Source organism: Saccoglossus kowalevskii, chromosome 16, assembly GCF_978046115.1.
Source record: "Saccoglossus kowalevskii chromosome 16, keSacKowa6.1, whole genome shotgun sequence".
NCBI lineage: Eukaryota > Metazoa > Hemichordata > Enteropneusta > Harrimaniidae > Saccoglossus > Saccoglossus kowalevskii.
In genome coordinates, this window is record NC_140656.1 from 15,218,460 (window position 1) to 15,237,732 (window position 19,273).

Here is a 19,273-nt window from a genome sequence, read left to right on the forward strand (position 1 = left end):
TCAGTCCTAAAAAGAAAATACAGCTAGTAAATTATAAAAAAATTCACAAATAGCTAACACATCACGCATAGAAAATCTATTATTATCAAAGGTTGTTTGTGTATATACTGAACATATGAATACTACCATAAAATCTGTATTAGAAGCCGCATCTCTAATATAAGCCACACCCATTCTTTTTGAATAATTGAGAACCGAAAAATCACCATTTCTCATATGTGTAGACGCTCTAATAGAAGCCGCATCCCTTCTGTTGCATTGTACCATTTTAATAGAAGACGTGGCTTCAAATACAGATTTTACAGTACCGGTAGTCATGTTCTGAATTTCACAGTACTTAAGGTGTAAGATGCAATGAGAAATATGGTTACAAATGTCAGGTTTGGAGTTGAGCATATTAGTAAACAATATTACAAGTGAAACTAAAATAAAATGTTCATGACAGAAATATTTATTAAACATAGTCAACCTGGTGTGTACTTTCCCTGATCAAAATATGAGTAAATCGAATTTGCATTAAAAGTTGTCAAAATTCAACTAAATTGCAAAGTATCATATTTCATTAATTATGCACATGTGACCACCGCCATCTAACATGAGGATTTCAAAGAAGTAGACAATAGAAACGAAGAATTGATAGAAATCAGAAATGAGGCAAGACCATGTGGTACAACAATGTTGTAAAACAATAAAGTGGTACAACAATGTTGTAAAACAATAAAGTGGTACAACAATGTTGTAAAATGATAATAGTTGTGTTCATGTTACACGAAGTACGGGCTAAGATTTAAGCTGATTTAGGCTTATCTAGCATATTTGCATTTTGGCTAGACCCAATTGCGTCCACGCACAGGGAGGGCCAGTCGTTAGCACGGGCTAAGGGGTGCCATTAGTCGGTGACCTTTGGTAAGCCGCTATTTATGACCGAAAAATGGATGATATGCGCGAGATTCTATTTCTGCTGCTGGCATGTTTCGTTCTAATTTTGAAGCGACGTGCACAGGAACGCGAGAGAAGACGGACCCAACTTATTTGGATGCACAGAAACAGTATACAACGGGCGTAACAGAATACAGAGTTTTATTAATGCATGTCGTAGACAGCGAACCAAATTTATTTTGTCCACAATTGGAGCTGCTGTACGCTCTACTACAGCGACCCGATCAGTGTGGAAGCGAGCGCGTAGTAATGACTGGTGAAATAGAGTCGAACATGGGACAATTTCACACCCAAAGGTCGCCGCAGAGGGCGCTTAGCCCAGGGCTAAGCGTTCGCGCATACTTCGTTAGCCCGTGCTAAGGGTCTAGACCGCGTCTTAAATTCGGATCAGATTTAACCCGTACATAGCATTCCTTAGCCCGTGCTAAGCGTTCACGCACGTTTTCTTAGCACGGGCTAAGGAATTTGACCTCTTAGCCCGTGCTAAGGAGCTGTGCATGAACGCAACTAAAGTGGTACAAGAATGTTGTAAAACAATAAAGTGGTACAAGAATGTTGTAAAACAATGAAGTGGTACAACAATGTTGTAAAACGATAAAGAGGAACAACAATGTTGCAAGAAATGTTGCAAGACGATAAAGTGTTATGACAATAATGCAAGATGATAAAGTGGTAGTACAATGTCGCAGAACAACAAAGCCAGCTATTTAAACTGATCCAAAGAAAACAAATCAATTGAAACAAACAAATATGAATTGAAGAAATAATTCTCTTTCCTACCTCTTTTCTCCTGACCAATCCATCAGTGAATGTTGTCAAAGTTCTTATCGTCTTCAAACCAAATGACCCAGACCCTAGGTTGACTTCTATCCCATGTTGCTTAGCAAATGAAGCCCAGTATGATACAACTACTTGGGGCCACTTGACATTAAACTCCACAAACCTGGAACAGAGTATTAAAGAATCTCACCATTTATCATTCATGGATTCATAAACATAAATCTATTTGAATACATTCTCACTACAAATCACACAATACTTATTTTTCAATGGTGTTTCTTCACAGCACAAACTCTTAGAATCATGCACACGTGTGAGTACTTTGCTGACACATAGTTCATTATTTATTGCGCAACTGCGACCAAACGACATCATTCTGTTAACATCCACACATTTTCATAAAATCTCCATGCACTTTTTGACCATTCATAAGTAAAATACACTACAATTTACTCCAGAAAAACAATTTTTAGTACATTTCTACATTCTTGCATATTAAATGAGGGGTTCAGACACATTCCAAGTGGAACACCTTTCTTGGACTAATAACAAAGCTGGTCAATCCTTTCCCAGCAATAATAATACCTGTAGTGTCTGCTCAGTAATGGCTTCTTTGGTTTGGTGTTCTTAAATAGTTTACCTCGCTTTGTAGGTCGTGTTACTTCCCTCAAAATAGACTTTAAGTAAAAAAAACAAAAATAATACAATGTATATAAAGTAAAAAGATATCATAATTTTGAATAATCCAACTTGAATACAATATAAAATTTGTTCAGAATTGTTTTTTAATCCATGTAACACTGAGCCATAAAACATAACACAGCCTTGTAAACAAAACTAAAATGAGTCAGCCATTTTGAATCAAAACAAAATGCATATGCATGCATGATGACATGATGTATAATGTAGTTGTAATGTTTGATTGTAATCAGTCAAAGCATGTCAGAGATATGACATTCATTAATTCAAAAACAAAATGGCCAACAATCTGATTTGAAAAAATATGAATAGCTTCAAGATCGCTTTATGTTGAATGTATGTCCTAAGTTTGACCATTGAACAAGAACCGATTTCAGATTAGCAGAAGCATTTTTTTAACATTAAAATGGCTGCCATGCATGCATCCATCTTGAATTGAATCAATTGCATGTGCATATCTTTCCATGATGTATGATGCATGTGTAAAAGTTGAATGTGATTGGTCCAGGCATGTACAAGATACAAGTGCAGACAGACAGACAGACAGACAGATGGATGCATGTATGGACACACAATAGATAAATTTACAATTTACCAGTTTCTATTTTAGGATTTAATCTGAAATGGCACTAAAAATCACCTTGGAACCAAATGAAAATATGAGATAAGATATTATGATGTTAATTTCCAGGTTTTATCAGCAGTCAACAACTCAAAAATTACTTGTCAGAACATTTTTGTCGATTAATGATTCTTGTTTTGTATTACCTGAAAGTTCTGTAACCATCTCATAGTACTTGCATAGAACAGAGAGGAAGGTACATCACCAAGTGTGTCACCCTACAAATATAAAACAATCACAAGATTATGAAAAAATTTCATTGTGTAAAACAATAATTATTGCAATTAAATAGGGAGCTGATATATTGTAGTAATTTATAATACAGTGCACTTCAACCGAGCATTCTCATTGGCCAATCGGTACCATAATGTGCTATGACGTTATCAGACAATAACTGAGCAATGCATGGGATGAATGGATAGGTTTGTGTGTAACTTGGTGATATCCAATGTTTGCCAATAGTTGTAAGAATGTTTAAATAACATTATAATTGTTCTAGTTAAGATATTTTGGTTATTTCATCTGCAAAATTCTGTGTGTGTTTTTGCATGTCTTTTGATTATGAATGTTTTATCAATACCTGAGATGCAAGCATCATTGACATACTTATAACCACACGATCTCTTTCTTTCTTCTTTATTCAACATTTTGGGGTACTATAATTGAAATAAAGAACTCAGCACTGCCCATTATTTTGCACATCCCTGTCTTTGCTGCACAATAATGAGAAGCGTGGCATCCTTTATTCCCAATAAAATTTAATATACAGTATGTTACCATGACAACATCACACTGTCCAACAATCAAACTGACATCATTTAAATCTCAACTATACATCAACCAATAAGAGCTTTGATTACCTTCTTTGTGCCGAGTACATCCAGTGATATGTTAACATCAACGTTCTGCGATCGGAATGCAGCGTACGAGTCATGACCCTGAAACAAGATTTAGTTATTAGAAAATACTAAAGATAATAACATGGCAACACCGAATGATTGCACCTAATCGTAAATTACCTTATCAGAATGTTCCGGTACTTTGTCCGGTGCACAAGGCATTACGGAATGATGGTCATTGGCATCTCCAGTACAGATCCAATTTAAATCAATCCTGTACAAAAAAAAAATAAACTCAATTATTCATCACCTCACACAATGACATCATTGAGTTTTATAAAGTAAAACATTACCAAGTTTATTTGCAGTTTAATATATATTAAACGTCAGATAAAGATATGCAAATTAGATATCCATGCATGGTTATATGCGACGTCACATCTCAGTCGGCTTAAGTTCCTTACACATGTCATATGAAACATATTTCTGACCATTGATATCACAGAACACAGTGAGTAGGCACTTAGAAAGGTTTAATTGGATGAACTAAGTGAGGTTATTACATTATGCAAAATAGTTAAACATATTCTGCAAATATCCAGGAATACAAGTAAACCACTTCACAAAAAAGACACTAACCAGTTTTTACAAAGACTCGCTCATTTAAAGTAAGAATTTCTAGGAGTACATGTGTTGTGATTTCATATGGTTATCTCATCACCCATGTGATGTGAAACTGAGAATTCTATCACATATTAACATCAGTTGCATACCATTGTTTTATAAATCTTTGGTCCCATGCAGTGATCACATGTACAGCGAGTAAAAATACATTGTTTGTTTACATGAAATTTGAAAACGAGAGGCATGGCAATGTCCATCCTTTAAAATCTGTCATGTGACTGTACATAAATTTGAGACTTGGGTTTTAAACTTTATATGTAGACTTATCCAATGTAGCAAGGAGCATATGAAAAATTGCCAAATTCTGTGTGAGAAGGTGAAACTTACTCTAAACGAAAGTTCGGGAGATGGAAGAAACGACAGTCATCATACTTGGACGGTGTTCGAACATACACATCTAAATCTCCTTTCACCAGAAAATGAGCTGTGAACACAATAAAATATGATCAATGTTTCTATGGTTACTTCCATCAGTAAATGATTTATTCTTTGATTCCTTAGAATGCCAAATTTTGTCATATAATGTTTTAATATAATGTACTATAATGTAATATACTTTGTACAATTTTTTCATCAACCTTTGAAAAAACATTTGAAAAACTATGTTAATTTAATTCAAAACTAACAAAAAAAAAGATGTACATTATGCAAATGCTTGCACCCAAATTTTGGTGAGTTAAGCTGCTAAATAGCCTTCCATGTATGTATTGTTGATATATTTCTTTCAAATGAACAGAATAATTATTGCATACTTCTGATAAAATTTTACACACACAGATACATTAGAGAGGTTAAACTAAAGTCTGTTACTCAGTCAGCATTTAGTGACAATTCGTTTAGTGAAATTCTAAGCATCACAACACGTTAGGACTATTCTATTCGGTGGTGATCAATTTCAAACATCTGTGATCACCAAATTTGATATTCCACCATGCAAAATGTGCCTTGTTTTGATGGAAATGTTTTAGGGTATTGGGTTTCAGTTGATGGAATACTGTAAACAGTTTAATTTTCCCTGCTAGAAATTTTTGTTCTTTCACGATTATATGGCATTTGTAAAAACAAAACTTCACAAATGCATTTGTTTGATGCAAATATCTTTTCTGTCAAACTTTTCCCAGAATGCGATGCACAAAACAGTGTTACAAGTAACCTTTTCACCACCAGTTCCCTTTCCTATCACAAATTCACAAAATAGTCCCGTTTATATTCTGCACGTTCTTTCAGAAGATTGAGACAAAAACAGCAAAATTGACTCAAATTTTGTCTGTTGGCTGCAAAATTAGGGTTCATTTCCATAAATATAAGAAAAGCAGAAGCAGACAAATTTGGGTGAGAAAGTGAAGGTGAAAAGGTTAATACATTCATACTGAAGATATTAAGCCCACTTAGAATAAGTAGAATTTTGATATAAATCCTACGTACCATTCGTCCAATCAAGGAAGACATTTTTCCATTTCCATTCCAGTACTTCCCTGGTGTTATAGGGATCAAACGAGGCTAACCAGAGGATTGTAAACTGATCCATTGACATCACTAATCTACCATGGATTAATAATCTAAGTTTATCCCAAGCAGATAATGGATAACTGGGATCTTTAGACGGCCTATTGATTAAGTCCATAGCAAGATTAACTTGCGCCCATGTATTCTCCCAACAATAACCCCAAGACAATGTATAGGAAGACATATCTGGAAAGAAAAGTATGTGATTCATGATTTATTATATTACAATAGAGGCAAAAGTTTTGTTTTTTTGCTTTAAAAAAAAAATTATAAAGTAACATATTTATTTTTCAATGACTATTCTTTGAGCTTATGCAACAGCAAAAAATTGTTGAAGATTTTTTTATTCAATCGATTCTGCTTTTATTAGTAATATGTCCATACTTAAAAAGATAAAGGGTGATGGAAGTTAACATCACATAAGATTGATGTGGGTCCCATACTATATGCATAGCAATAAGCATGCATGAGGGCCAGGAGCGTTGTTCATTTACATAAATTTTCAATACATATGATTGCGAAGACCAACGCTCTTAACACGCGAGGCTGAAAAGAGAATTACTTGTCGGTAAAAAGAAATGTGCCACACACATCTAGTGAAGTTAGGGATGCCAATATTTCAAGAATGTCCCCTGACCCCCCAACCTCACCACCACTGCCACCACTACTTTTGCATACAAGCAGGATGCACACATCTTTATGTTCAAACATGTAATTACCTGTACTAAGATCGTGGAAGAATTTCAACGGGGGCATACTTCGCTGCACTATAGCGTCACACCATGGAGGATCCAGACTAATGACACCTTCACGTTTGGCTGCAATATAAACAAATAATATGTTAAATACCTCTAACCTTTACATCACCAGATTTTCTTGCCCAAATTTGTCTACACTTTTTTTTATATTCTTCAATATTTCTGGAAACGAATCCTAATTTTAGAGCCAACAGCTGCAATTTTTTGGTTTCTACTCAAAAAATGTTGCTATTTTTGTCCCAATTAAAAAAATTTTCTGACATGTATATTAAATTTTTTTTTTAAATTTGATATGCACGTTATACACATGCTCACGTTTTCGACTTACCTTTGCTTTTTTTTTGTTTTTAGTTCAAAATGGACATCTTTTTTCAGACATGATTTGGCCGATTTGGTTCAAAGTTGTTACAATAAAGTATACAATGCCCCTACACCTACCAGTCTACCCCATCACATAACTATCAACACAAATCTCACATATGCAAGGCATGACTTCCCTTCAACTTACCTCTCTGAGCGGCTATTTGTTCAGCACCAACCAATCTACCCCACCATTGCCAATCTTTTATTGTTAACATGCTTTGTGGATAATCTCGTAGTTTCAAATCAAATTGTCTGACAAACCCACGTACCATTCGACACCAGAGGGTTGTGAATTGTAGTCCATCACTTGGATAAGGACTGAAAAAACAAAAAATATATGAATGTTTGAAAATGAACGAAACGGAACAAGCGGAAACTTTTAAGGGAAAACAATTTGTTTTGGATTCTGAGAATTTAAAAAACAATTATGCAATGATGTGCATTTTTTTTCTATTTTTACAATATTTTGTGACATTTCTTTTCTGACAAAAATCTATTTTTTTTTGCTTTTTAACAATGTGTTATGATATGCACTGCATATCCCATCTTGGGCACCATTCACACTTACTAGGGTGAACTTTGATTGCCGAAACAGAAAAGCAGGATATTAAATACCTTATTCAAGACAAAACGAACACACATTACACAGACCTGCAAGCATTTCATATACTTATTTGCTAGCAATGTGTGATTCTCTTTCAATTTGATGACTCTAGTTGTCCACCCTTGTTGTATAAATAAATAAAAATGTCATTATGGTATTAAAATGAGCTAAGAGAGGTCCAGGGTGCCCCCTAAGTTGATGTAACTTTTTTGTCATTCTCTTTTCCAAGAGAGGTCCAGTGTACCCCCTAAGTTGATGTAACTTTTTTGTCATTCTCTTTTCCAAGAGAGGTCCAGTGTACCCCTAAGTTGATGTAACTTTTTTGTCATTCTCTTTTCCAAGAGAGGTCCAGTGTACCCCCTAAGTTTATGTAACTTTTTCGTCATTCTCTTTTCCAAAAGATGCCCAGTGTGCCCCCTAAGTTGATGTAACTTTTTCGTCATGCTCATTTTCTCACAGGTCAGCATCGCAACAGAAAAACATACAGTCATAGAGTGATTTTGAAGAAAACTTCCAACTATAGTTTTTGTGATTTGGTTAAATGATTTACATTTTAATAAACAAAATGAGTATAAAAACAAAGAAAAACAGAGGTCACAGCATTTTATTATGCGACTTCAGAAGTAAACAACTCCATAAAATTTTATTTGAAAACATTTCCTGACTGTCAACAAACTAACCCAACTTGATTCTATTTTGACTTAAAGCGGGGGAGTCGTCATCTGTGCATACATCAGATGGCCATAGCGTGTCACTGTTTACAAACAAGCGTCCACCCATAAGCCTTTGCGTTTTTAGCGTGTGTCATCGTCGCTTGGGACTCAATTCCCGCGCGTGGGCAGGTGATGACCCTCCCGCTTTAAGATCTTGACAAAATCAGTTCCATTAGAGGAAACACTGAATATGGAGCTTATCTCCACAAAACTAATGTGACAATGCATGAAAAATAAATATAGTACTGTAAACCAATTAATTTCCACTGCCAGGAATCTGTGCACTTTCAGAACTTTTCGTTGTGAATTAAAAACAGTTTATGTTTATGAACATATCAAGTGAAAAGTTTTATTCATTACCTGGTATTGTCTATATCTCTCATCTGTTTAACAATGTTATCTTTCCCGTGTAGTGTTTCATCACAGATGGCTGTAATCTCCAGTCCACTCATACTCCATTGTAACAGTGTTTGCCTCATTGGTGATGTCTTGTAAAGTTGTTTTGATCTCTTCATGTAAATATCTACATGCTTTCTGTCCAGTGAGTAGTACAACTCAGCAATCTTCTTGGCTGCCATGGAGATTGATTCATTAAAGAGTTAGTTGCCATGAAGACAATTTACTTTTAATAAATTAAATTTTTGAGTATGCCAGATTTAATCAGGACATCAAAACCACTGGTTGAAAATCATATTCTTCAAAATACTTTATTTTAGCTGGAATTAATTTTCGCTGAAAAGACATTTTGGGTGTTTTGTATGGAATTTATTTTCACTGATTTTTGACGAGTTGAATGTAAAATTTAGGAAAAAAGGTATATTTGCTGGATTTTATTTTCACTGAATACTTCCTTCAGTGAAAATAAAGTATTTTACAGTACATATAGATGCAACTTGGAAGAAAAATGATCACCTGTTGCAGGTGCTTTTGTTTGACTGAGTACGGTTGACACCAGAGTGCATTGAATTATTAATAAATATTAAAAAAATATTCAATATGTTTTGTTTCTTTCTTTTAAATTATTTCATTTTCAAATATCTGTTTGTTCTTTTTAAGTTTGGACAAAACGGTTTAACAGAATTATAATACAGAACTACATTTATTCTGCGGAAGGATACAAAAGTGGTCACTGGGGGTAAAACAGTTAATGAGTGGACCCAGATATCAATGTTCCATTCACTGCGCTGAATAAACAACTTGAGATAGATACCTGGCAGCAATTCTCCGTGTGACTGGCGTAACTCAGCTACTTTATTGTTTAATAATTCTCTTCTGTGATCACTTTCAGCATGTTCATCTCTCATTAACTGTAAACAAACAACAACATTATCGTTGAGATGCCAAAATACGATAGACGCTGACTTTAAATTGTGGTATGGTTATTTACACAAGTGATGCGGCCATATTGTGAGTAATGCCATGTGCAAGACAGAAGAGAGGTAATAAAGTGCACAAATTACTCCATCTCTTGAGAATTAGAATACTGTGATGTATCTGACAAAGGGGTAATTTTGACTATTCCACTTTTGGGCATTTTTTGGTCTTGCTCTTGGATATATTTTTTATCCTGTGAGTCTGAAATTTGACATGGCTGATAAAAAAATCCCCTGTTAGTCTCGCACTTCCCCACCCCGACCCTCCTGGTGAAACCACCTTGCTAGGTACATAAATATTGTACTGTAAAATACTTTATTTTAACTGGAATTAATTTTCGCTGAAAAGACTTTTTGGGTGTTTTGTATGGAATTTATTTTCACTGATTTTTGACTAGTTGAATGTAAAATATAAGAAAACAAGTATATTTGCTGGATTTTATTATCACTTAATCATTCCTTTAGCGAAAATAGCGAAAATTAATTCCAAGCACAAATAAACTATTTTACAGTACTTGAAAGCAAGGTCACGTGGTGGTGTTGTAATTACTGAAATAGACAGTACCTCATAATTGTCACCCAGTTTCACTTCAAATGGATCATCACAGATTTTTATAGATATCGTCTGAAACAAACAAACAATATATAACTTGAAAGAAGAGAAGATTTTCAATGAACTGCAAGGACACAAAATAGGCAGGTCTGTTCACCTGTACAGGAATAAGTAGACTAGTCAACTTATTTTTTTTTATTACTTTAAACAATGTTTAAATAATGTAACTATAATGGTTTTAGAGTTGCTGGTATCACTGAGTTGACGTGTTTTTAAATAACACTGTGTCTTGTCACTGATTTGGGATGTGAAAGTTCACTGTTAATGACCTCACAAAAATGGATGGAGTACATTCATTTGTATTGAATTAGTATCTTTGGATCAAACATGAACACTGTCACATGACAATGAGAAAAATAATATTTCAATTTCACAATATTGATCAGAAGTCTACAAATCCACATTAACGTGTTATGAATCAACCTCCCAATCCAGCCGTACAGATCGTGCACCCTCCCTCGTAACCATGTACCCATATTTGTAATCGTACATACCTGTATCTGAATTAGCATATCAGCTGATAAGGTGTTGTTCTTTGTACGTTTATGCACAGACTTTAACCATTTGAATATATTGATTACCTGCAAGTAATATAAAACCAAGTCATCGCATAATTCTTTGTAGTAATTACATGTGTTTATATTCTGTGTTTTACTATGGTTACGCAAAAGACTGTTAACCTGACTATAGTTTTGCAAAAGGCAAATTTTAATGAAATCGTAAAATTTTGGATCAGAAATTACAGAAGAGGAAAATTTTTACAAATGTTGGTGAAATTGTAAAATTTTTAATCAGAAATTACAGAAGAGGCCAAATCTTGGTGAAATTGTAAAATTTTGGAGCAGAAATTGCGTAAGAGGAAAATTTTTACACATTTTAGTGAAATTGCAAAATTTTAGAGCAATGAAAATGTTCACATGTAGTACAGCAACATTTACTGGGGTACTGAAGACACATAATTACAGCAACTTTCCCAAAATTGTTATCCTCTAAGAATGCTGTTACTTGTATATTATATAATCACAAAAAATTAAACAATAAATATCAAAGAAAGCTTAGAAAGAACTCCCGTGTGCTGAGTGTTTTAGAAACATAATTACATTAATTCAAATTTTAAGATTAGCCTCATGGAAAACTGTCAATTTTTTCATTTTTACACTGGTTTCTACGGTGAAACTATTTATTCATATTTCAAAATTGTGCTTGGTGACATAGGATGGAAAAGTCTTATATTAATATTGATATAATTCCTAATATTTTTAATAGATTTTAAATAATTGACATTCAAGTTTAGCGAGTTCCTAAGGTGATCATAGTTTGTTATTACATACAAAGAAATGTTATCTCCCATAATGCACTGCAATTATGTGCAGTAACATAGTCAGTCGTGTAAAATTTGAATTTGGTTTGGACTGCCTTAACCTTTTCACTACCAGGTCCCTCTTTTCATCACAAATTTACAAAATAGTCCCGTTTATAGTCTGCACTTTCCTTCAGAAGATTGGGACAAAAATAGCCAAACTTTTTTTAGTTCAAACTGAAAATTGACTCAAATTTTGTCTGTTGGCTCCAAAATTAGGGTTCATTTCCAAGAAATATTGAAAAATATAAGAAAAAATTACAGAAAAATTTGGGCAAGAAAGTCTAATGGTGAAAAGGTTAACATAATGCTGTAAACGTTTACCTGATCCCAGTTGGCAGCAAAGTTATATTGATGCGGAAAACTGATATCCAATATTTTCATATTAAGTATCCTGAAAAGGTGATAATAATGAATGAATCAGGCATTTAGTGATAAGTTGGCAAAAAAATTTTTTAATTTTAATAAAAATTTTAATAATCACATCATAAAACAAAGCAATGTAACTGAAATCAAACCAAGACTACTGTTAGCCATTTGCCAATTCCCCTAAAGACTAAATTTATAGATAAATGGCTAAACAACAATAAATTTAGCTAAATCCTTCACTGTATTATTACTCACATATGGTGGGCTGGAATTTCATAACAAAACAGTGACTTTCTAGAGAGGGCCCTACAACCAGTATATTTGCTGTTCAACTACTAATATTTGTCCAATATGCAAATTAGATTCTTCTCACTGATTACAAGTAGATTTCTTTACTTGAAATCACAAAAAACAAAACACCAGAAATTGATTCTAATCATGAGACAAAACAACATGCCATAGCAACCCACCATGTACAAAGTTTGAATGAAAATCCTTCTACACACAGGTAAGAAATAATTTTAAAACCACAAACATCACTCAATCCTCATCCTCCCTGATGGGAATTAAAAATACAACACACATCTTGGGACAAATGAACAATTTTTAATCGATTGAATAAATGACCCATACCACGTAAAACTTTTCAACTAATTCACAGATTTTATGCAATTCAGAAATAAAATATACCATGTTTCAAACCACTTACCATCCTGCATTAGTTGTAGTAACCAAACTGTCAAAGGTCTGTCTTTCTCGAAGAATATGTTCGTTATCAATTTGTCTTTGAACACTGATATTCTACAACAATAAATAAGACACAATTATACACAATATTTTTGAACATTAACAGAAAAATATACTTGTTGTTAAAGACAAGTTCCTATATAATACGTCCCAAGAGAGTAACCCATAATGGAATGCTACCATTAGGCATATGCAAACACCAGCCAAAACAGCAAGAAAGTGAAATTTTCTTTGAATAAAAATTATTTTCCCAACTCTTTGTATGTTATTATCATGAATATAAGGTTATGATGAGAACACCTCAAAGTATGCATGAAGACAGTACAGTGGAGTATCCACTGACGCGCAGCGGAGGTCGATGCGCAGAGTACTGTCTGAGTGCATACTTTGAGGTATTCTCGTAATAACTTTATCATTATACATCTTTTCCTTCCAAGGATACATCATGGGAATGCCGAAAGTTTAGAACAGAATCCGCGAACTTCTTTGTGTGGCGTCCGGTCAAACCCTGGTGGCAGCCATGTTTGTTTTTATTATTAGAGGACGCTTACACATGTAATCATTCCATATTTGGAAATCGCATAATCTTATATGGTAGGATGAAAATACCCCATAAAATACCGCAAAATTACGGCACACTGTAACTTATGTCGTTACGGTGACAGATGTATAATACTGTCATTTATTTTATACTGGATCATAGACACACCTACTTCATTTTTATATGTACTGTGCATAAAGCAAATACGGTATTAAAAAAACAAAAATCCTTTTAGAAGGTAACAGTACAGCTTAAGATATACATGTATACATAACACATGTACTTAGACACATTGATAATGATAGTGCAATATTCAGGCCTACTCTGTACACACTATTCAGACACAGCAAAATAAACTGAAAGTTTGATACAAAGCTACACGATAGACCACTTCAACTATAAAGACTGACCTCTATGTCGATAATAGAATAGTCATCAAAGTGCAATGTACTCTGTGTTGCAGTTATATTCACAGATGTCCCTTTCTTCATCACAGTTAATTTATTTACATTAATGAAATTTCTGAAAAACAAAAAGAATTTGATATTAAGACATATCTCAAATTGTTATTGGAACTTTTTATTTTATCCTTAATTATTTTGAAACAAATTTGTGATTTCATAAGCGGCAAAAAGTGACTATTTTTTTTAACATTGTGTTCTATAGAATTTTTTAAAAACCTAATTTTTTGGATAATTTTGAGCTAATTTCCAAAACATAATAAATAAAAGAATATACCTGTAGGTCCATGGGTGTAAATAATTAACCAATAAACATAGTCATGTGATTGATGACCAACTTTCTCACAAATTATAAGTACCAGGTTGGCTTGTATCTTATATTAGACTTTACGGTTGCTCCTATCTACAGCTCATCATTTGTACCAAATTCAACGGAGAACAATTTTAATCTGCATCAGGAGTCATTTCATATAATCCATAAAATCTTGAGAAATTTCTTTTTTTGGCCAATTTCTAACATGATAACATGATTGTATAACTAGTTTAACTAGGATTTAAATTTTTCTAGCACGTATTCGCTGTTCTAGTCATAGATTGCGCATTGAAGAGGGGCGCTATACAGGGTTGGAAATTGATGAAAGAATATGCAAGTTTTGTTTATCTAATGTAGAGGACGAATACCATTTTGTTCTTATTTGCCCATTATTTCACTCTATGCGAAAACAGTTAATTCCTGAGTATTTTTGGCATCTTCCCAAAATCAGCAAAGGTACTACGTAATCTTGGTAAATTTCTACATAAAGCATTCAACCTTAGAAGGGAGTTTTCGTTACTATCGGTATAAGAATTTTGTTATATATATATATGTATTTTACAATTTCTGTACATTCTCCAGTGCTTGTGTATTCTTTTTTTTTTTTTTTGTTATGTATAGTCACATGGGCCTGTGGCCTAAAAGACAATAAACATTATTTATTTATTTAAATTTTTTTAATTGGTCAATTTTGTATTGATGGTTGCCAATGAAAAAAATATTAGCCAATATGTTGGAATATAGAACAATATTTGAAAATTATATTGTTATATGCAAACATCTGGCCAATATAATAACACTACTGTATTGTTTTATATGTCAATATATTGGTTAATATTTTTATCGGCCAATGAAAAAAAATATCCAATAAATCTGTATATAAAACAATATTTGACTAATATATTGACATATACAAATAACTGGCAAATATAATAATAATATTGTTTTATAAAAACATGCTGGCCAATATACTGGCTAATAAAAAACAGAGAATAATTTTTATTATCATACCTCTGTGTTTTTGATATGGTGTAATAAAACTGTAATTGGTGAACATGTAACCTAATACTGCTGATAGACTTAGATTCTTTTTGCGGTGACTTAGGGATGATTTCTTTTATATTGGTGATATGTTGTAGAACCTCTTGAATTGAATGATACATTGTCATGTGATCTGTAGGTGTCCACTGGATGCAGAAATTGCTGGAAATCTCAACCCCAATTTCCTGAAAGTAAAAAGGAAACAAGTTCAGAAAACCTTCATGCATTTAACACTATACTTTGCATGCAAGTATTTTATCTGATCAATATTTTAATGCAGATATTTATTAATTTCTATATTCCCAAAAATAATCACAGAAGTAGTATTGTTAATAAGCTTTTTTTTTGACATTTTTTTATTACTCTTCAAGAAAAAAAATACAGAACTTAAGGAAATGAATACAGAAATATACAGTAATTTACACTGTGAAAAAGAATCGACAATTCCCTTCAATAATATGCTATAAGGAAAATTGAAGCGAAGATTTAGACAACATAATAATAAGCTGTTGATAAGCTTTGGTCAAAAAAAAAAAAGAATGCTACAAATTAAAAAAGGAGGCATGAAGTACAAATAGAGAATATTAATTGCAATTAATTACATACAAATTTGATAAGTGGCAGTGAAACTATCTGTGAAATATCAACATATTAATTGGCTAATTTATGTAAATTAAATCATTAGTATGCATGGTATTCAACATCAAACATGTATGTATGTTTCTGAGTGGTTTTTGAGATATCAGAAAAAAAAAATATTTATGTAAATTAGGTGATAAATATGCATGAATCTCGGCTGTAAAGAAATCAGGTGCTTGGATTATCCAAGTTTCATTTAAATTTGGTGAGTGGTATTGGAGATAACTGTAGAGAACCTATAAATTGGCTGATTTATTCAAATTAGGTATTTACTAACAATGACATTCAAACCTAAACTAATTAATATGTATTTCTATACTAGCAAATCACTCTATCATTCTCATAGTGAGATGCATCATGGGAGTATCAATGCTCATCAGGAGTACCAAAATCTTCAAACAACATCATTTAGTAACAGCTATATCTCTAAATAATTTTTATATATTTCTAATTCGTCATTTTTTTTTATTTCCAAGGTTACAGCCATTGACTCCTCCAGGTAACTTCCACAGGCAGTAATTTTCCCAAGGTGGTGACTCCCCCAAGTGATGACTTCATTCAAAGGTGCATGGGGACTCCCTCATGTCTCGTTTAACACATGTGTAAAAAAAGCTTGTTTATCATCACATAACTTGAACAAGGATTGTGCAATGACAGAGACACTCCTAACATACGAACCACCATTTTATACAAGAACCTTCTACAATACATGCAGCAGGTTTGAATAAACATTTCAAATCATAACCCTGGATATATAAGTTGGGCTTTTACCTTAGGATCGCCACTAAGTGTCAAATTCAACCTTTCTAGATTGACAATACCCTTCGGACTTTTAGCGAATGTGAAACAGTCATGGCTCTGAAAATTGGAAAACACAAAAAAAAATATGATGAACATCGAACATCACAACAGAATAATGCACAAGGTGTCAACCATAGTTCATGCATGACGAGTGCCTTTGCAATCAACACGTACAAAAAACGAAGAATGAACATGCAAATTATGACTTATTCATAAAAGACAATCTGATTGGTTAGTTTTGTAAATTTTCTTTGATTCAACCAATCAGATTTTATGTTACAGTCTATCATCTTGACATCACAGTGGACTCAGCCATGGTAGACTTGTTACCTTGTGAATTTTCTGTACTCTTGTAAATAATATGCCCTCTAAGTCAGCCTCGCTTCTCGAATAATTAGACACCACCATTAGGTTATCCATTCGTAACATTAAACACTCTGCAAGTACAACAATTAAATATGTTTAATAAATATGAATACATTATAAAATGTTAACATTTTTCCATTTGAAAAGTTTGTTATTTTATAATTTAATTTTGCTTTGCAAAAAAAAATTACATGAGGAACCCAGAGAAATCTGCTACTGTACAATAATTTATGTTTTTTTAATGAAATTTAATTGGATTGTGCCTGCTTGGATTAACTACAGTGCCTAAAATATTAATCTTAACTAATATTAATAAACACAATGAATTGCTGTAGCTGTCACACTTTTGACAACAATTTCCTGAAATGTTTTAAAAATTATTTCATGTGACTGGCTACTTGAAAGACCATAGAAAAAACTTTAGGTACCCAAAATAATGTTTGAATTTTCAGTTCCAAATGGCCACAGAGTTAGGGTTGAATGCCATAGAAAATCTTAATAGCATTGTTTCTATGGAAACTAACTCAGGTACCCACTCCTTTTATTTGCTCATTTTTATTTTCACAGAACCTTTTGCTGAGCAAAATATAAAGAATTTGTAGTGTTTTTAAATTTTGACACAATTTTTACTAGTATAAAGCCACATCCACTCTTAACCCTTTGGGCATCAAAGTAAACTTTTGTCAAAATTCAAAATATTAAAAACCCTTAATTATTTCTATTTTTCAAAAGATTTTGATTAAAACAAGTAGGCAACATAAAATTATGATTATTGGGTCAAAAATTAACAAAGAAATTTTAGAAAAATGGATAATAATTTGCAAAATGTTACACCATATTTGGCCCAAAAAATTAGTATTTTTTTCTCAAAATAGTCTGATTGTATATCTGTTCTACTATCACAAAATATTGACAAAATTAAAAATATTTGTTAGAATTTAATGAGCAATATCATATTCAGTTTTTGGGTGTAATTAGACAAACTCACAGAAGACGTTCAAATATTGCACCAACATGAAAGAATGTATAATGTAGTCTGAAAACTGACCATTGGCAGAACTGCAAATAAATCCATTCATATCATGCAAAGTAAATTGGATATCTAGTTTTCTGTTTCTACTAAAAATCTTCTTAGTTGGTGAAGTCGGTGACGCCGATGACGCTGATTCCCGTAACATCTTAAACGTTTCTAGTATATGTTCGGTGACGTCCAGAATCTCATTAGAACATTCTAACTGTAAATACTGAGTGTCCACTTTCAACTCGAGGCTCTCATAGGATGAGAAATACTGTAAAATAAAAAAAATTATGAAATTATTACTTCAAACTCATCGGTTGTGGCTCTATTTTTAAGAATTAAGAAATTATTACTTCAAACTCATCGGTTGTGGCTCTATTTTTAAGGATTAAGAAAATAAAACAAGCAGCCTATCGGCTGAGATAGCTCCGCTGTTAGCAATGCACATTTCAATTAAAGAAGTGAAGACATCATTAGAAAATGAACAATATGAATAGTATCAAAGCAATCGGACTTACAGTTTTTAACAAGAAGTCGAAAATATCACTTTTTACCAAAAATTACAAAAATATTCACCAAAATAAATTAATTAGAGAATTGAAGATATCATCACAAAACGAACAAATCTGAGAGAGGTCCACATGTAGTACCTATATATGTAATATCAAAGCAATCGGACTTACAGTTTTCAACAAGAAGTCGAAAATATCACTTTTTACCAAAAATGACAAAAATATTCACCAAAATTAGAGAATTGAAGATATCATCACAAAATGAACAAATCTGAGAGAGGTCCACATGTAGTACCTATATATGTAATATCAAAGCAATCGAACTTGCGGTTTTTAACAAGAAGTCAAAAATATCACTTTTTACCAAAAATGACAAAAATATTCACCAAAATTAGAGAATTGAAGATATCATCACGAAATAAACAAATCTGAGAGAGGTCCACATGTAGTACCTATATATGTAGTATCAAAGCAATTGGACTTGCGGTTTTTAACAAGAAGTCGAAAATATCACTTTTCACCAAAAAATGACAAAAATATTCACCAAAATTAGAGAATTAAAGATATCATTACAAAATGAACAAATCTGAGAGAGGTCCACATGTAGTACCT

At 32.8% G+C, this 19,273-nt stretch overlaps 1 protein-coding gene across 1 annotated transcript in view; it reads right to left on the reverse strand.

The window, feature by feature from the left end:
* The window catches only part of LOC100375560 (bridge-like lipid transfer protein family member 2), a 101,859-nt gene that overhangs the window by 39,653 nt on the left and 42,933 nt on the right, over positions 1–19,273 (reverse strand). Inside the window, exons 18-37 of the mRNA XM_085490896.1 lie at positions 18,180–18,420; positions 17,096–17,202; positions 16,736–16,822; positions 15,296–15,510; positions 13,921–14,032; positions 12,932–13,023; positions 12,178–12,247; positions 10,988–11,074; positions 10,446–10,505; positions 9,718–9,814; positions 8,868–9,078; positions 7,336–7,508; positions 6,789–6,887; positions 5,989–6,255; positions 4,891–4,987; positions 4,060–4,153; positions 3,901–3,978; positions 3,187–3,258; positions 2,305–2,396; positions 1,720–1,882 (exon numbers count right to left, since the gene is read on the reverse strand). Of these exons, the coding sequence (XP_085347022.1) occupies positions 1,720–1,882; positions 2,305–2,396; positions 3,187–3,258; positions 3,901–3,978; positions 4,060–4,153; positions 4,891–4,987; positions 5,989–6,255; positions 6,789–6,887; positions 7,336–7,508; positions 8,868–9,078; positions 9,718–9,814; positions 10,446–10,505; positions 10,988–11,074; positions 12,178–12,247; positions 12,932–13,023; positions 13,921–14,032; positions 15,296–15,510; positions 16,736–16,822; positions 17,096–17,202; positions 18,180–18,420 (2,514 nt within the window). The remainder of the gene's footprint in view (positions 1–1,719; positions 1,883–2,304; positions 2,397–3,186; positions 3,259–3,900; positions 3,979–4,059; positions 4,154–4,890; positions 4,988–5,988; positions 6,256–6,788; positions 6,888–7,335; positions 7,509–8,867; positions 9,079–9,717; positions 9,815–10,445; positions 10,506–10,987; positions 11,075–12,177; positions 12,248–12,931; positions 13,024–13,920; positions 14,033–15,295; positions 15,511–16,735; positions 16,823–17,095; positions 17,203–18,179; positions 18,421–19,273) is intronic.